Consider the following 19101-nt stretch of genomic DNA (forward strand, 5'->3'; position numbering starts at 1 on the left):
TGTCATATTATGGTTTAAACAAGCATTGCATAAACCCCCTAAACAACACCCCCCCTCCTCCCTCTGAGATTATACACTTTCTGAGCAGCCATCCACTCACCAACTGCTATTAAATGCTAACAAGACAAAGGAAGTGGCCTTTTAAGAGTATTTGTAGCTGCCTCTCAATCTGTTTTCACAGTTACAGTTTTATACTGGACACTGGAGTCTTTTTACGAAAAAATCTCACGTACGCTATAGGCCGGCCTTGTTCTGCACTTCGTTCCACGTTTGAAAGGTCACTCCGTCATGTCGGATATGTGGGTCGCCTCGGTTCTGCTAGCGGCCGGTAAAGGGTGACTCGAATGCCACCGTCCATATAGGACACCATGGGAGGTATTTGGAGAATGTGAGAGTGTGAAACAAAGCTCGCCCGAGCAGCATACAGCGTGACTCAGATTCCCAGCAACCCCTCTGAAAGTGGAATGTGACATCATTGGCTCTTCCCTGCACCACCACCATCATCATCATCATAATCATCATCATCATCATTATCAACATTGTCCGGAATGTTCCGTTCCGTAGGTCAGCAGCATTCTGATATGCAGACGAATCTGAGACTGCAGATGCTGAGGCAAAATATGTTAGGGGGGAGAGTTGAACCTCCACACTAGTTGTTGGACCGGTGTTAGGGAGGACAGAGCGTGAGGTGCGGCGCAGGGGTCTTTAATCTAGTGAAAGGTTCTTTGAGGATTTAATTTGAAGGGGATTTATGTATTCCCCCTAGTTATGTGAAAGATGATTCGTGTTTATAACCTGTATGATACTTACCCTCTTCTCTCTGACTTCCGTCTCATCTTGCAGGTGGCTTCAAGGCCTTGGAAATCAAGAATCTATGGACAACCTCGCCGGAGGAACGCTTTAAGGAGTTTTTCCATTTAAAGCCGGACCAAAGCCAACAACTCTGGATCCCAGCACGCTAGTGTTCCTCCCTACTTACAGAGAAAACTAAGAGACAGAAAACGGACAGGTCGAGCAAGAGGCTGAGAGAGAAGGAGCCGGTAGAGTAACCCACAAGCCCCCCCCCCCCCCCCCCCCCCCAGCGGAGGTTCCCATCATGAATGTCACCTCGCTGTTCTCCTTCACCAGCCCGGCGGTGAAGCGCCTGCTGGGCTGGAAGCAGGGCGACGAGGAGGAGAAGTGGGCGGAGAAGGCGGTGGACGCGCTGGTCAAGAAGCTCAAGAAGAAGAAGGGGGCCATGGAGGAGCTGGAGCGGGCGCTCAGCTGCCCCGGACAGGTCAGCAACTGCGTCACCATCCCGCGCTCGCTGGACGGCCGGCTGCAGGTGTCCCACCGGAAGGGGCTGCCGCACGTCATCTACTGCCGGGTGTGGCGCTGGCCCGACCTGCAGTCCCACCACGAGCTCAAGGCCCTGGAGTGCTGCGAGTACCCCTTCGGCTCCAAGCAGAAGGACGTGTGCATCAACCCCTACCACTACAAGAGGGTGGACAGCCCCGGTGAGTGGAGCCCGGGTGGGGTTTTGGAGTCTGTTCTGCAGGGAATGGGATTGTGTTGGAATTAAATGATGTGTAGAATCTAATGGAGGTTTGGATAAGATCAAACCTTGTTTCAGGGGGCATGGCGTGTATGTGGGTGGGTTTCTTTGGGTTCTGGTTTGAGCACATGCCTGCTATAAGTTAGGCCTAAAAAAAAAAAAGTTTGGTTCCTGTTGGTTGTCAGTTGAGGTCATGGGTAGGTAGAGAATTTATTTTATTTTTATTTTATTTTTTTCCAGTGGCAGCGAATGATAGTTAGGTTGTTTTCATTTAAAAACGATAAAATTCGCTCATCCATTTTTTTATTTTTTTTTATTTTTTTTAAAGCTCATAAAATAATTTGGGTCGCACATAAATAGACAGGGTCGGTCGGAAACCGGAACCAAACAATATTTTTTTTTAGGCCTTATCAGCGCTTTATTTATATGCCTTAGTTCAACAATGCATTTAATACCAACCGATATTTCTATTCAAGCACTTCCACATTAGGCTGCATCAGAAATGATGTGTCGTGATATCTTATCCGGTATTACGGTATTGATCCGTCATCAATGTATCTCTGGGCTGTACAATGATGGACACATCGCTGCCTGGTGTTTCTGAAACTGAATAGCCATGTGTCAAAATGAGAAGTTCCAAGTCCCGCACCGTCTTTGCCCTTGAATCCCTGCGGCGGTTTGATTTCTGCTGATGTTTACTTCCTCACTCTTTCCGTACACTTCAGTCCATCTCTCCTCCCTGTCTCAAATCACTCCTTGGAAATAAGAGTAGCCTATCAAAACACTCAACATTGTTTCAGAAACTAGGATTCACCTCGTTTCCAGTATGTGCGTGTCCAGTATGTGCATGTGAGGGAAAGGGAGATAGGGAAAAGAGGTGAAGACAACGTGGAATATTACATCGCGTATTATTGCTTATAAGCATAACATGTTTGCAGAGCAAATAAATATTGCTTATTAGAGTCACTTATTAGCATAACATAATGTTTTAATAACCATAGCACTTTAATTTTACTGATTTGTGTAACGTGTCTTATCAGTGTGATGATTCTTATTTAGCATAGCACATATTAGTCTGATATTACTGATTAGCATTTATTAGCATTTGGGCTAAGCAGAGAAATCAATTTCCTCCCACAAGTTCAAGCTCAAAACAGCTGGCTATGCGGGGTGCTGTAGAAAGGCTGGGATGTTTTTCTGTGTGGATGTGTGTGCCTGCGTTCATTCGCACGCAAACGTGTGTGTATGTGTGTGTGCAGGACAGAGCAGGAAATTCCATCCAGGGGAGAATGAGTCCTTTGTTTTGGGCATGCTCTGTACTGGAGGCCTCAGACATACACACGCACACACACACAGAAACACTAACACACACACACACACACACACACACACACACACACACACACACACACACACACACACACACACACACACACACACACACACACACACACACACACACACACACACACACACACACAGAGAAACACACACACACACACACACAGAGAAACACACACACAAACACACACACACACACACACACACACACACACACACACACACACACACACATGTGCATGCGTACGCACCGTGTTCCTGTGAGACAGATTGGGGCAGGAAGCCTATCACCCTGACACAATAGAAGGAAGGAGAGGGTGCTGCCCTGCACACTTCTGTTTTAGTAGGAGCCGTGTGTGTGTGTGTGTGTGTGTGTGTGTGTGTGTGTGTGTGTGTGTGTGTGTGTGTGTGTGTGTGTGTGTGTGTGTGTGTGTGTGTGTGTGTGTGTGTGTGTGTGTGTGTGTGTGTGTGTGTGTGTGTGTGTGTGTGTGTGTGTGTTTCTGTGTGTGTGTGTGTGTTTCTCTGTGTGTGTGTGGGTTAGGACAAGAGGGCCCACGATGACCCCACCCTGTACCACCTGTCTGCCCACACACACACTGAGCCTGGGTTTACCCTGGCCTCTGCCACACACACACATGCACGCACGCAGGCAGGCAGGCAGACACACACGCACACACACACACACAGACACACACACAGACACAGACACAGACACACGCACACACACACACACGCTCACGCACACACATACACACACATGGATGCATAGCATAGGCCTATTTTATTAAAACACACACACCTGGAAATTGTACTATGGACATACCCATACACAGAAAGTCTATATCTCTATACACTTGGGTACATTTTGACACACAGTAACACAGGCCAACACACGAGTGCAAAACACGAGTGCGTCAAACAAACTGAACGTCCCATGTTCTGCCCAACAGCACAGTAGAACTGACAGACGTCTATTGATTGGGGGGGGGTGGGTTGATGTACTCCTAGATTCCTGAGGAGTAGCATCACGTATCTATCTCTCTAAGCTGAGTGGATGTCAGTGAGGGAAGGACATTTGCAGCTGGTTAAAGAGAAACAGTCTTGGGGCGGACATTTAAAGAATTTGCAAAGATGTTCTTCTGCACTCTGCCTGATATAACATCCAGGTATGGATACGTAAATTCAGTTCCTCTTTTAGGTGAAATGAAATACCATAGTAACTTAAAACGAAGAATCCAGACACTTTTTTTATCTATTTTAAAAGACACTATTTTATCTGTTTGCATACCTACATGTTAACAAAGCAGCTGTGTGTGTATGTGTGTGTGTGTGTGTGTGTGTGTGTGTGTATGATGTGTGTGCTGTAACTTAATTAACCAGACTGAGAGGTTTGAAGCTATACAAAGGTCAATTCCAAGCACATATCCTTGCTTTCTTTGCCCTTTCGGCTGAGAAAATCTGAAATCTGAGCAGCAAGAAAGAGGAACAGTTCATGCAAGATCGTCGTATACATTTGCTTCTGTAGCTTACTGTTATTGTGTGTCTATTCAAATATATTTAAATGAGCAGAGTAATAATAGACAGGTGTATACAGTATGTTATGCTCTACACACAACCAAGATATATACAAGGAGATGGGATGAGGAGCTGTGTTATATATTATTACGGACTGAATATATATTAATCAACAGGCTAAACAGAATTGAACAGACTTAATATTGTCATTAGCAAGCTTAGGGGAGTGTTGCTGAGAGTATAGGTTCAGCAGTATGAACGGAAATCAGTCTAAACTGAGCTATTCCAAATCAACATATGGAGGATGTATTAATCCCAGATGGGGAATTTGGGGATATTATATTCTAGTAAGATACAAGTTCTGAAGCTTACATGGCTGTGGAATGACAGGTCAATAATGCTTCATACTTTGAGCGTGCATACTGCATTACAGTCAAGACAACTCCTGATTGACAGCGTCACAAGTCGTCAATCATCGACGTATCCAAGTTCTGTAACAACAACCCGCTGTCCTCCACCTCCCGCCCCTCAGTGCTGCCCCCTGTGTTGGTGCCGAGGAACAGCGAGTTCAACGCCAAGCACACCATGCTGCCGCGCTTCCGCAACCCGCTGCAGCAGAACGAGCCGCACATGCCCCAGAACGCCACCTTCCCCGAGTCCTTCGCCCCCCAGCAGCAGCAGCAGCAGCAGCAGCAGCAGCAGCAGCAGCCCAACCCCGTCCAGCCGTTCCCCCACTCGCCCGGGAACAGCTACCCCACCTCGCCGGGCAGCGGCAGCAGCAGCGCCACCTTCCCCCACTCCCCCAGCAGCACGGACCCCGGCAGCCCCTTCCAGATGCCAGGTACAGGACCCCCTCCACGGCTGAACCTGGCCATCACTGCTTCAGTGCAATTCGGTTCAAATCTCTTCGCATTTTCTGTTTGGTGATTGGTTTTGCGTTGGGCAAAGGTCAAAGGTTACAGTGCGTTTACGACATGGGAGACGTTTGTCTCCCGTGTCGTAAATGCACTGTAACCTTAAAAGCATTGTGAAGCATCTGTGTCCTTTCTACTGTTTCTTCATCCGACTCCTTTTACCCTGTTTTATATTCTCTCCCCAAACAGAAACCCCACCCCCAGCCTACATGCCCCCAGAAGAGCAGATGACTCAGGACTGCCCCCAGCCAATGGACACCAACCTACTGGCTCCGATCCTTCCTGTGGAGAGCAACAACAGGCCAGGTAAGTCCATCTAAAGCCACTGTTTATGGACCATATAAACTGATAGTGGTGTCTGTGTTGTCACAATGCGCAGTGCTGTCATTACCCTCATTATGAAAGTCAAACAATTTCCAAGACTTTATGAGAACGCGGAAATAAAAACTGTACCAATAGAAAATGATCTCATATGAAATGTAGTGGTCTCTATGATTTCCGGACGTGTGAAGAGAGAGGGGAGGGGGGGGTGCTAATGCTACTCACGCTAGGATTGTCTCATTTGTGGGCCCTGTGGGGATAGTTGAAAGCATGGGCCAATTAGGACGAGTCTCCTAGCATTTCTTTTTACGAGTCCTTGTAACGAGCAGGTCCTCTCCGCTGGTGGTAACGACTAGGAGCTCGTTAAGGATCAGCTTGGCTAATTACCTACAACCTCTAGACGTTAAACGCACGCTGATAATTGCTGCTGTCGGGGCTTTAGCGGTCTCCTTGTCGTAGCGTGGCTTCGTTAATACTCCCTCTACACCACAGTCATGTAATCGTCATTGAATGAGGTTTGGGGGTTTGTGTTTTTTTTTTGTGTTTTTTTTTTTTGTACTACTACTTATGAAGATTGCGGAGCAACAGAAGGGGAAATAAATCGTATATATTCGACCTATGGACTCTTAATTTGAAATGAATAAATAATCACATTAATTTCTCATCACATCTAATATCCGCATCGAAGCTTTCAACAAGTACACAAAATACAGACACACAAGCAAAATCAGTCTCATACGTCATCAGGCGTGTGCCATTGGTATTTCACAGATTGTTAGATTTATGTCTTTGTTTTGCGGCCCACACCTGGCCCACAGCAGCTGGCTGTGTGTCTGGAAGATCAGCTTCTAGAAAACACAGGATCATCTGGAGCAACAGCTGCAGCAGTGACTCGCCCAATGACAGGGGTGGATGAAATGCAGAGTGGGAGTTTAGAGAGAGAGAGAGAGAGAGAGAGAGAGAGAGAGAGAGAGAGAGAGAGAGAGAGAGAGAGAGAGAGAGAGAGAGAGAGAGAGAGAGAGAGAGAGAGAGAGAGAGAGAGAGAGAGAGAGAGAGAGAGAGAGAGAGAGAGAGAGAGAGAGAGAGAGAGAGAGAGAGAGAGAGAGAGAGAGAGAGAGAGGAGAGTTTGTGTGAAGTTTCTTCCCTCAAAAGCTGCATCCTGTACAGGGGAACACACACATCGTTCTCCATTGTTGGAGGGAGCTGAGGGGTGAAGGGTTGGGCTTGCAATCCTGGGAACAGGCAGACAAACACCTGCCTGCCAGTTGCCACGCCACAGAGGAAGTTCAGGAAGAAGTATTGGTGTAGATAGACCGAGATATTTCCCCCCCCGTGGGAGTGACTGGTGGAGGTCAGGTGGCACTGGCTCAGCCCAGAATCCCAGGCCCACAGAGAATGCCATGGGGCTGGCAGCCTCTGTATGCCTGGGGGGTGGATGGGTGGTGGCTGGGTGCTGGGTAATTAAAGCCAGGCTCACAGACCTCAGGCAACCTGAAGGAGGGGGTGCTTTGGGATTTGACTTTTGCGTGGATTTAGAAGCTTTCAAATGTACACAGCAATTGTGTGTGTGTGTGTGTGTGTGTGTATGTAAGTGTGTGTGTGTGTGTGTGTGTGTGTGTGTGTGTGTGTGTATGTGTGTGTCTCTCTCTCTCTGTTAATGGGTGCAAATGTGGGTGTGAGTGTGTGTTTGTGCATGTGTGTGTGTGTGTGTGTCCCACAATTATGGTGTGCATGTGTGTGTGCACGTCTATTAGTGCGCCATCTGCGTCTCCCTCCCCTCTCACCGCCTCCCCCTGTGGCCCCCCCCCCCCGTGCAGACGTCCAGCCCGTGGCCTACGAGGAGCCCAAGCACTGGTGCTCCATCGTCTACTACGAGCTCAACAACCGCGTGGGCGAGGCCTTCCAGGCGTCCTCCACCAGCGTGCTGGTGGACGGCTTCACCGACCCCTCCAACAACCGCAACCGCTTCTGCCTCGGCCTTCTGTCCAACGTCAACCGCAACTCCACCATCGAGAACACCCGGCGGCACATCGGCAAAGGTAGCGTGGGCCGTCGACAGCTTGGGAGGTGCCCGGCGGGGCTGGGGAGACCCCCAGATCCACGCCCTGTCCGCTGATATTAGGGATGTCCGTTTGCGTCCGATAGACTGACACCCATTAACCGCTATATAACGGTAATGCAAAATTGAAACTAATTTTGCATTAGCGCCTTTTAGCGCCGAACTAAAAGGCGCTTTCCTTTTAGTTCGGTCCTCCATTGATGCAATGAGCTTTGACGCTGCATTTCGAAGCCGCGGGGCTCAGAAAAGCACCTGGGTGCTACATTTGGTACAGCATTATGCCACATCTATTAAACTGAAGAGATGCATCACACAATGTACATTTGACTTGGTTACCTTGGTTTATCTCAGACAGCTAGCAAGCGTAGCCATGAATGTGAAAATTAACCGATTGACCGACATGCGTAACCGGTCCAAAATATCAGATCAACGGTTAACTGTTGGCATCCCTAGTTGATGCGTGTCTGGCGGTCACTACGGGCATTAACCACACGTTGAGGAGGCTAATGGAGCGGTTGATTTGGGAGTGCAACCGTACCTATATGTGTAGTTCCATTATTAGGTTTATTGAAAGCATGAGAGATACAGCAGATAACAGACAGAGAGATGACAGAGGTGACACTACTGGAAGTTCCACATCCTTGGATTTCATCATAATTTCATACCTACCCGACTACTATTGCACAACAGCTCATAAGTTGGCTCGCTCCATGCTGGTGATCATGTCACGCAAGCGACATTCTCACCAGGAACGCATTAGAAAAAAAATTGAAACGGCTGGTGTGATTAGATGGTTCACTCTTTGGAGAGGATGTGTGGTGAATTGCACAATTTATGTCATCAACCGACATCTGGGCCAGAAAGAGAAATCAGTGTTTTAAAAAAGAGACAGGGTCAAAATTGGTAGTAATTTGGTATGTATTTAGTATAGAAATGTAGTATATCTTAATTTAGCAGATGCATTTATCCAAAGGGACTCACCGGTAATTCAGATACGTCCTCATCATCATACCGATCATACGTCATTAGGGGTTGTGAATCTTGCATTTTAGAAAAGGCGAATTTAACATTGCCTTTAACCCTTGGCTGGGCAGACACACACTACACTTTCTTGCACCCTATATCTGATTGTTTTAGGAAACTTGACAACTACTTTGTAGTTGTATAGTTGCTCCAATATTGATTATATGCTTTGATGGATTTTGGATGGTGCTGAAGCTCACTTGGAGCGCTTTGGCGAAGTGTGTCGAAAATCTTTAACATCCAATTAAGGCAATTCTTGCTCCAAACTCAACTCGTTCCCACGCTCCAAGACAGAGTACACATCCACACACAGATACAAGAAGTTCGCTAAAACTATGCCACAGAGTAAAAAAGTACAAGCAATGGTGCAATGAAAAACGTGAACATGCATTCCAGATCTATCTCCATTGATCCTTCACCTCCCTCTTTCCCCCTCCGTCCCCCCGTTATCCCCCAGGTGTGCACCTGTACTACGTGGGCGGGGAGGTGTACGCCGAGTGCCTGAGCGACAGCAGCATCTTCGTCCAGAGCAGGAACTGCAACTACCACCACGGCTTCCACCCCACCACCGTGTGCAAGATCCCCAGCGGCTGCAGCCTGAAGATCTTCAACAACCAGGAGTTTGCAGAGCTGCTGGCCCAGTCCGTCAACCACGGCTTCGAGGCTGTCTACGAGCTCACCAAGATGTGCACCATACGCATGAGCTTCGTCAAGGTGTGTGTGTGTGTGTGTGTGTGTGTGTGTGTGTGTGTGTGTGTGTGTGTGTGTGTGTGTGTGTGTGTGTGGGGTGGGATGTGGGTGTGTATGTGTGTTTGTTTGAGTGTGTTCATCCATGAGAGTATTTGAGTGTTTGTGTGTTTATGTGTGTGGGTGTTTGTGTGAGAGTGTACGGCCATGAGAGTATTTGAGTGTGTCTGTGTGTGTGTGTGTGTATACGTGGGTGTTTGTGTGAATGTGTACGGCAATGAGAGTTTGAGTGTGTGTGTGTGTGTGTGTGTGTGTGTGTGTGTGTGTGTGTGTGTGTGTGTGTGTGTGTGTGTGTGTGTGTGTGTGTGTGTGTGTGTGTGTGTATAAACAGTATACGTGTTTGTTTGAGTGTGTACAGCCATGAGAGTGTTTGAGTGTGTGCGTGAGTGTGTGTTTTTGTCAGTGTATATGTGTGGATTTGTTTGACTGTGTACGACCATATTTGTTATGTCTCCGTGTGTACATTCAAGCTTTGCTGAATGACTCCCTAAACATTCCCCCTCGTTCTCTCCTTGCCATGTCTCTTCAGGGCTGGGGCGCAGAGTACCACCGGCAGGATGTCACGAGCACACCCTGCTGGATAGAGATCCACCTGCACGGGCCCCTGCAGTGGCTGGACAAGGTGCTCACCCAGATGGGCTCGCCCCATAACCCCATCTCCTCCGTCTCTTAGGTCCGTCCGACACACTGCCTTAGCGATGGCTTTTTCGAAACCCCAGCAATTATTATTTTGTTTGTTTGTTTGTTTGTTTATTTTTTTTGGTTCAAAATAGTGGAAAAAAAAAGATGATAAATTTTAGATAGCGATGAGATGGTCCTTCACAGTGATGCGCTTTAGGCTAACATAACTCTTAGTTGATTGGTAACGGTTGTGGTGGTTTCAACACTACTAGTGATCAGGGCCAGCCAGGGAGTTGGGGTGGGGGGGGTGGTTTTACTTGAAGGAGGTCTGAATTGGGCACATTCACAGTCTGGGAGAGGGGTGGGAAGGGGGTGGGGGAGGGCGGGGGGTAAAGAGTGTGAGGGTAATGCAACTGGAAGATACTTGATCTTTGTGACCAACTGTAATAATTCAGACAACATCACAACATTTCACGTAGTGCAGGTATCCTCCCTGATCTCGCTCTCACAAGCTATTGTTCCTCCAGTCATACGTACAGCAGTGGTCCCCCCTCACAATCCCGATGCAGACTTATGCCGCTTTTCCACTGCATGGTACCAGCTCGACACGACTCGACTCGACTCGACTCAGCTCGCCTTTTTTGCGTTTCCACCGCGATCTAGTACCTCAAGTGGCTGCTTTTTCTAGTACCGCCTCGCTCTAGGTTCCAAGCGGCTGAGCCGATGCTAAAAGGTGACGTCGGCAGACGGCCGGCCACTGATTGGCCAGAGAGTGTGACGAAGTCACGAGAGCGACATGGCAACCATGCTGGTAACGATAGAACAGCCATAGTAGCGCCGCAGCCAACATATTCCACTTCTTCAACATGCCAGCTAATAATACGAACACGATTACTATCGCATCGATGTTCTCCATTGTTGTTATGTGGGTTCTGTCCATGTGTGGGTTACGTAGGTGTTGTTTGCGTCGCGTACAAAAATACGTCACGGCCCTTTCGCGCAGACGACCCCGCCCACGTCCCGGAGGTACTATTTGCGGTGGAAAAGCACCAGCGCTGCTACCGTGTCGAGTCGTGTCGTGTCGAGTCGAGCTACATGTGCGGTGGAAAAGCGGCATTAGAGACGCTCCGCAAAGAACAGGGCCATAGGGGGAAGTGTCCTTTACTCAACGATCTCCAAGGTTCTGGGTTTACATAACATGAACATAAGAACAGATCAAAAGGTAGCATTGAGTAGCACTCCCGATGTTTTGAACCATGCTGGTGTGACCACCGTCATTAAGTAATTCATTGTTGTACAAATATTCTTATATTTTGGGACTCTATTGTCCATCGTCCCTCGTTTGGTGTAGTGTGTGGCCGTCCATGGTTTTACCGAGTTGCATTATGGGATAGTTACGCGACATTCCAGATCACCAAAATCAATCAGAAGTGAATTAGCTAGATCTAAATCTGCTGCCTGACTACAGTGGTGTGGGCCTGGCGTGTACTGAAAGATGTGTATTAACTAAGCAGCAGGAGGTACACGGTAGTTAATATTTTAGATAATCATGGCCATATTTCTGTCACACACATTTTCTGAACACACTAGGATGCAGAGACTAAGTGTGCACTGTGGATCGGGATTTTTCAAAGTTAAATCGGTTAAATCCGAATGAATTAACGAAGAGAAGGAGTTGATATGACAGACATCTAGAGGGGGGAGCTTCCATTAGGGGGTCATTTACAGAATTCATCAGTGAGTGAGGGTGGGGTCTAGCAATACAACGACGAACAAGAAATTAACATTTAAATATCACTCCCCTTTTGTGTGTTACACTCCTGCTCATTTTAGGATTCAGATTCATTCATCAATAGAGTACGTGCTGTGCAGTCTGGTTTGTTTTTTTTTCTGCAAGAAAGCCTAATATGGTTAGTGTTCGTGTTACACATTTAATGCTGGAAGGGGGGGGGACGTGCCAGCAAAGCTCTCTCTCCCTCCCTCTGTCCTCAGCTCTCTAAAGTGCTGCAGCAGGACTTCAAACTTGTCCAACACAGATTCACATGGGGGGAAAGGGTGATACCCTCCCTGGTTTAGCTACATTCTCCCATTACATTGACTCGGCAAAAAAACTTGCTAAAAAGGAAAAAGACAGTTGTGGAGGAAACGTTTTGCCTGAGCATCTTTTTTTCATTTGTCCATTGAGAAGGTAGCTATCACTTACTGATGCTTGTAATATGATTTTTGTTTTTTAAATAGATATTTTGAATCTCGACTGTTTTATGCTTTGAGCGTTAATTTTTGCTATCAAACTGTAATATTCTTTATATCTTTTTTTGTATTTTGAAAAAAAAATGTGTTGGTTGTTTTATTTGTCTGCACTTTCACAAATTGCGTCTTTTGTTTGATTCTGTTTTTGCTCAGTCCAACTCCCAGAAAAGCAGTTTTATTCCATGAATATCAAGTCTATACTGGAAGATTCAATAAACATTTTCATTACTTGCAACTCTTTCCGTCTCATTACTTCCTGGTTTGTTTGTGAAATTAATTATGTAGCAGCAACTATACAACTAATTATGTATGTAAATTATGCTTATAATCAATAATAAAAGTTTAAACAGTGGGCATGTGTATGTGCATGCCTGTGTGCGTGTGCATGCTTGTTTGTGTTTGTGGGTGCCTGCGTGCATGTGGTTGTGTGTGTGTGTGTGTGTGTGAGTGGAGGATAACCCAGAAGTCGTGCAGACCCAGGTACTGTGTCTTGGTTTAAATGCCGGTCTCGTATATTTATAAGATATAAACAACACTTGGCGGTGTCGTATTTAACGAGTGATACGCATCAAAATTAGATTACATGTTTATATTGCTATGTTAAAACTGTGGGGTATTCTAAACAGGGCCAACCAACAATTCCTTTCAATATAACATTTGGACAAAAAAACATCAACATCAAATGTTGATGGACCCCAAAAAAGCTAAGCTATTAGAGACGCTTTCTGAACAAAATAACAGATTAAAGTATCATTAGATGATCTTCCCACTCGCCCGTCCTGAATTTCACGTCGAAAACATGGTATTTGCTGCCCCCTGTTGACCAATACGCCTACTTTTACGCAGATCTTTAAATTATCCAGGTAAATAAAGGTATAACATTATAATTTTAAATGTGTCTAAATATTACATCTGGAATGTGTATACAATGAATATATGATGATATGATGTGTATGTTAATAATAATAACTGCATTGGACCGCCATACAGCTGACCGGGGATCGGATAGGAGGACGCGGCTCGCGTCACAGGAAAAAGGAAGTAAAGGGAAAAGTTGCAGGAGGTCAGTGTGGACTATGTTAGATGTTTTGTAATCACAGCAAATGTACCCTATATTCTAACATCAAGGCCGGGCGATGAATCGCTTGGTAAAGTACATCCCCATTTTTAAACGATGTTTTACTATGTTTTAGTTCCAATGGGTAGTATGTTGTATCTTTACTACAAAGTTATAAAGGGAAAGAGAGGACAAACATTGGAATTGGTCTGAAAACTCATGGATAAAAAACTCTTGGCAACTCAATATATTTCATATAAATGACCCAACCACAGACGAAGCGTTTCCATCTGTAATGTTTATATGCTTTTGAAAATGTAATTGTCTGTTTTCGTTGTGGTTTATCAGATGTAGGACCATCATGGGACGGTCCAGTACTCTCGCCGGCTGCCTGGCAGTCTTTCCCCGTCTCGTCAGTGTCCCTCAAAGCACTCGGATTCACTACCCTAACCACGGACTCTCCACCCTGTCTCACGTCCGCTATGAGTGGAGGTTTGTCACTCCTTCGCAGACCGGGCAGCACGTTCGATGTGGAAGCATCGACTCAGCTTTCAGGCAGCATATACAGGACCTGAGCCCCGCCGAAAACAGGCTCCTGGATAAAATGTACCTAGGGCTGATTGGGGGTCAACGGGCGTCTCTGGCGGAGTCCATCACGCTGGTGGAGACGCAGCATCCGAGGAAGAAAGAGCTGGCCCAGGTGCTGCTGCAGAGGGTGCTGGCCTACAGGGAGGAGCAGGAGAAGAGTAACGGAGGAAAACCGGAAGCCTTCCGAGTAGGTCTGTGGCTGGGGGTTACTTTGGTTTTGGTGTTCACTTCTCGGACATGAGAAATCATTTTAAGTTTTGTATTTTGTATTCTAGAGCACTAGGGGATGAGCATACAGTAGCATAGAATATGCATTGCTGATTTTAAATTATATTTTATTAATGTCCATGGTTTGGATGTTTCCCTTTTTGGGGTTTAATTGTGATCCAGCTATAAAAAACGGGAGCATGTTTTAACATATGCATACTGTAATATGTTGTAAACAAAGCTTATGTGAAACCTAATGACCAAACAATTACATGGTTACATTACTCTTGTGTGATGTTGACCGATGTTTTGCTCAACGTCATGCTGGCTACGTCCGTAGGTCTCTCTGGACCTCCAGGAGCTGGGAAGTCGACCTTCATCGAGGTGGTGGGCAAGATGCTGACGGCGCGGGGGAGCAAGGTGTCTGTGCTGGCTGTGGACCCCTCCTCCTGCACCACAGGAGGTACTGTGAGGGCATCTTGACAGAGCGAGTGGGTCCCATGAGGAGGTGGGAGGTGTATTGTTGGTGTGATATATCTCCTCCACTTAATTGTCACACTGTAAATCAAAATTTCTGTATTTTCCCCTTTATTATGCTGTTTTTAGTTAAAAGAAAATCTCTAACTTAATTTCCCTTACATGATTATAACAGTATTATATTAAATATGTTTTTAGTTTCGCATGTTTTAGTTCCCTTTACGTTGGGGACTCGATAAATTCATTAGCAAAGACAGCACCTTAATTCCCCATTTGCTAGCCTCCTTTTCTTTTACCATCAACATTGTTCCCCAAGGATAGAATGACGCTGTGTTCTCTAATTCACCAACAACCCTTGACCTCCCTGCAGGGTCCTTGATGGGCGACAAGACACGCATGACGGAGCTGTCCCGGGACATGCAGGCTTTCATCAGGCCCTCGCCGGCCTCTGGGACACTTGGGGGCGTCACCAGGACCACCAACGAGGCCATCGTGCTCTGTGAAGGGGCCGGGTACGACACGGTGCTGGTGGAGACCGTAGGTGAGATCCCCCACTTGCCACTTCTGCTCCTTTTGGGGTGGTGTTTTAAAGTAAACACTCACTTACTCGGGTCCGTGTCCATTTGTACACTAAACTTTCGGGACACACTGGGTGGCTATGAATTTGATCATCCCTTTAGAATTTTTTGTCATTTAGGAAATAATTGTACATGTCATTAAGGAGTAGATAGCAGGGTAGGTCGTCTTGCTCAGGGATGCTTACAGACATCAGGATTCAAACCCAAAAGCTTTCCTTATCCGTTTGTTGGATATTTTATGTTGTATGCTCTCTGTTGGTTTCTGTTGGTTTACAGGTGTGGGTCAGTCTGAGTTTGCTGTGGCTGACATGGTGGACATGTTTGTGTTGCTGATTCCACCAGCAGGGGGCGATGAACTCCAGGTCAGTCTTCAGAGATGTACATGAGGCTGAGATTGAATGTTCATAGTAGGGTAGATCACTAGTACATTTTAATATCATGTAATAAAATGTAAGAAGGGAGTTTTCGAATACCGAAAACCAACATAGAAGATAATATGTTTTTTTAAGTAATCATAGTATTCGTTTCCTTTCTCCTTTTTAAGTGACACCAAGCTGTCCTGGACATGGTTTGAGATGCTAACTGTCAGGCCGTCTTTCCAAAGACAGACCTCACCTATACACGTGTTTATCCATGCTCCCCCAATATCATGTCTCACTGGGACGTCTCCCCGCTGTCAGGGCATCAAGCGGGGCATCATCGAGATGGCCGACCTGGTGGTGGTCACCAAGTCCGACGGAGACCTGGTGGTCCCGGCGCGGAGGATTGCCACCGAGTACACCAGCGCCCTCAAACTGCTGCGCAAGAAGTCCAAGACCTGGAGCCCCAAGGTAGAGTTAGGTTAGAGCTGTGTGTGTGTGTGTGTGTGTGTGTGTGTGTGTGTGTGTGTGTGTGTGTGTGTGTGTGTGTGTGTGTGTGTGTGTGTGTGTGTGTGTGTGTGTGTGTGTGTGTGTGTGTGTGTGTGTGTGTGTGTGTGTGTGTGTCCGCAAGAAGTGCTACCAAGCATACAATCTAAATTAGAGCAACTACACAAAAAACAAGAGGAATAACAACGAAAACAATGTGAAAAAGCACAAGATTTGCACACACAATTGACCCAACGAGAAACCCTAGAGCTGTTGAGTTGTGGTGGGGTGGTTGGGTTGTTAGCGTGGTTAGTGATGAGGTCATAGCATTCTTCCCTGTGTTGTTGTTGAGGCAGTACTGCAGTCTGTCCCATGAGCCCCTGCATCCACTCCCCCCCCCCCCCCCCCGCCCACCACATCTCCCCCCTCTTTTGTCTCCCTGGCCTCTCCCATGCGACATCCGCCCACCTGGCCAGCTGCCAACCACAGACATGCACACACATGCACAGACGGGCAGATACACGCTTGCCCGCCCCCTCCCTCCCTCCCTCCCTCCCTCCCTCCCTCCCACCTCTGTTCTACCGCAGCTCTGAATGCTGGACTGCTGTGTCATGCGTTTTGCCAATCAGAAGACCACCCAGTGAGATGAGGGCCTGTTTCATTTGTCTCTGCCTCCCTCGCTCTCTTGCCTTCTCCCCCTATCCTCCTCTCTTATACTTTTCTTCACTTCCTGCAGTCTCTGTCATCCTTATGCCTATCCATCCCTACCTTGTAGGATTTCAGCCAACGGTAGTTGTCTCCTCCTCTTCCTCCTCAATTTTCCAAACGTGGTCGAGAGGCCGGTAGGGATCAGAAGTCCAGTGGAACGTGCCCACTCCTGGACAATCCCCGCAGCGCCTACCCTGGTGTGACCTGATCCAGTGTAGCCTTCACAAGCTGATCCCCAGCGTCTGACTCTGTTGTGGACGGCTGTTTCATGACCTCCCCCGTGTGTGTGTGTGTGTGTGTGTGTGTGTGTGTGTGTGTGTGTGTGTGTGTGTGTGTGTGTGTGTGTGTGTGTGTGTGTGTGTGTGTGTGTGTGTGTGTGTGTGTGTGTGTGTGTGTGTGTGCGCGTGTCTCACAGGTGGTGCGGGTCTCCTCGGAGACGGGGGAGGGCATCCAGGAGCTGTGGGCCATGATCGAGGGCTTCAGAGACGCGGTGCTGAGCAGCGGGGAGCTGCAGGCCCGTCGGCGGGCCCAGCAGAAGGTCTGGATGTGGAGCCTGATCCGGGAGAACGTCCTGAGACACTTCCGGGAGCACCCCGCCGTGCGGAGGGAGCTCCCCCACCTGGAGGACCGCGTCACCAGGGGGGCCGTGTCCCCGGGCCTGGCTGCCGACCTGCTCCTCAAAGCCTTCTCCTCCTCCTCCTCCTCCTCCAACACCTCCTCTTCGTCATAGCCTTCGTCATGGGCAACGGGACCACAATGTGATTGGGCCGTTCCCATAAAGCGTCCCGTGATTTCAGAAGCAACACCAGAATTCACGCCGGTGTATTTATTGTTTGTGAATTATATCAACAATGCAGTGTGGTAATTTGACACACAAGCACAGTGGAAGGGTGTCAATTGTGATTATTATTGAGTATGTAATTGTTATGTCTTTCACTGAGGTGATTTCCTAATGTGTGTGTCTTTGTAACACGTTGAAAGTGCTGTGCGGAATAAAGATGAAGGCCCTTTACAATGTCAGGGTCACGGCTGTAACTTTCTGGGCCATGTGTTCTTCGCCCCGAGCCCTGGTGGATTTACAGTTCCCTTCCAAAGTGAGATGGTGATCTGTAACCAATGAGGGGATGGTTGACCTCAATACCTGCCCAGCAACAGAGACTTGAGACACTACATCTTTGACCTGATTTGACGGAGTGCGGAGAGACAAGGAAGACTTGTTCTACACAGGGAGAGTCCCGCTGTAACACAATGAACTGGAAAATTAGAATCTGTGGATGTGACTATTTCAATTAAATGGGACACCTAGAAAAGCTTTGCATTATAAACGGGCCATTTTGGTTTGGTCACAAACAGGTGCTCTTAAAAAGCTTTCGTGTATGTTATTAATCCAACCAAAAGGTATTTTTCTTTTGGAGAACAATGTTGGACTGGTAATAATTGAATAAATCAGCTGTTGACTGACCTTTTTGCTAGCCTCATTTTCATTTTATTCTGATTTATTGATTCTGCCTGTCTTTTTGTACTTTTTGTTTTAGGTTGACTGGAAATGACTACAGGGCACATTCACATTTTCAACCTCGGTAGAAATATTTGAATCTGGCAGATTTTCTCTACTACACAAGTTTATTTTGCAACCACTAGAGGTCTCCCAAATACAATATTAATCCAGTCGTTCATTATCCTAATGGCCATCTTATTTAGAGCCAGCCACTCCGCCCACTCCCCCCATTATCCATAATCTCCAACACAGAGGATCTCTATTGTGTCCATCCAGGCTTCATGTCACACAGAGGCCGCAACAGACGCATCTGCCAAACTCCCGTAAAAATACCGTAAAGTTACACACACACACACACACACACACACACACACACACACACACACACACACACACACACACACACACACACACACACACACACACACACATACACACACACAGAAGCACACTGGCTCACACTGGCTGCATAGGAGGGACGACGAACCCTGAATGCAGATGGATTCATTATGTCTAAGTAGCACCGTTCTCCTCCATCAAGCTGACACACACTCAGACACATTGTAAAGATCTGGCTGCGCAACGGGAACAACCAGTTCTGGCCAGTTATTTCACACACACACGCACACACACACACACACACACACACACACACACACACACACACACACACACACACACACACACACACACACACACACACACACACACACACACACACACACACACAGGAGACGTGCGCGCACGCACGCAAACGCACAACCACACACGCACTCCATTGTAAACACGTATCGCGGTTTCGGGAAGATGAAGTGAAG

At 47.2% G+C, this 19101-nt stretch overlaps 2 protein-coding genes across 4 annotated transcripts in view; both read left to right on the top strand.

The window, feature by feature from the left end:
- Positions 1-10368, top strand: part of smad1 (SMAD family member 1) — an 18227-nt gene extending 7859 nt beyond the window's left edge. The window contains exons 2-8 of one of the 2 annotated variants that reach the window (XM_056586338.1): positions 844-1040; positions 1129-1496; positions 4923-5231; positions 5494-5610; positions 7443-7664; positions 9165-9421; positions 9984-10368. In XM_056586338.1, the coding sequence (XP_056442313.1) occupies positions 1238-1496; positions 4923-5231; positions 5494-5610; positions 7443-7664; positions 9165-9421; positions 9984-10127 (1308 nt within the window). In that variant the 5' untranslated portion in view covers positions 844-1040; positions 1129-1237 and the 3' untranslated portion in view covers positions 10128-10368. Of the gene's footprint in view, positions 1-843; positions 1041-1082; positions 1497-4922; positions 5232-5493; positions 5611-7442; positions 7665-9164; positions 9422-9983 lie in introns of those variants that run through there. The other variant, XM_056586337.1, reaches the window with a different exon arrangement.
- A 2994-nt stretch (positions 10369-13362) lies between these two features.
- On the top strand, positions 13363-18278 carry mmaa (metabolism of cobalamin associated A). 2 transcript variants are annotated; one of them, XM_056585036.1, is made up of 7 exons: positions 13363-13473; positions 13731-14161; positions 14518-14640; positions 15025-15195; positions 15509-15594; positions 15913-16062; positions 17201-18277. In XM_056585036.1, the coding sequence occupies exons 2-7, from the start codon at positions 13744-13746 to the stop codon at positions 17513-17515; spliced, it is 1263 nt and encodes a 420-aa protein (XP_056441011.1). In that variant the 5' UTR covers positions 13363-13473; positions 13731-13743; the 3' UTR covers positions 17516-18277. The 2 variants fall into 2 exon arrangements, with proteins under 2 accessions (XP_056441011.1, XP_056441016.1); XM_056585041.1 differs by lacking the exon at positions 13363-13473 and having other exon boundaries at positions 14072-14157; positions 17201-18278.
- The last annotated feature ends 823 nt before the right edge of the window (positions 18279-19101 follow it).

Source organism: Gadus chalcogrammus, chromosome 3 (genome assembly GCF_026213295.1).
Source record: "Gadus chalcogrammus isolate NIFS_2021 chromosome 3, NIFS_Gcha_1.0, whole genome shotgun sequence".
Taxonomy (NCBI): domain Eukaryota; kingdom Metazoa; phylum Chordata; class Actinopteri; order Gadiformes; family Gadidae; genus Gadus; species Gadus chalcogrammus.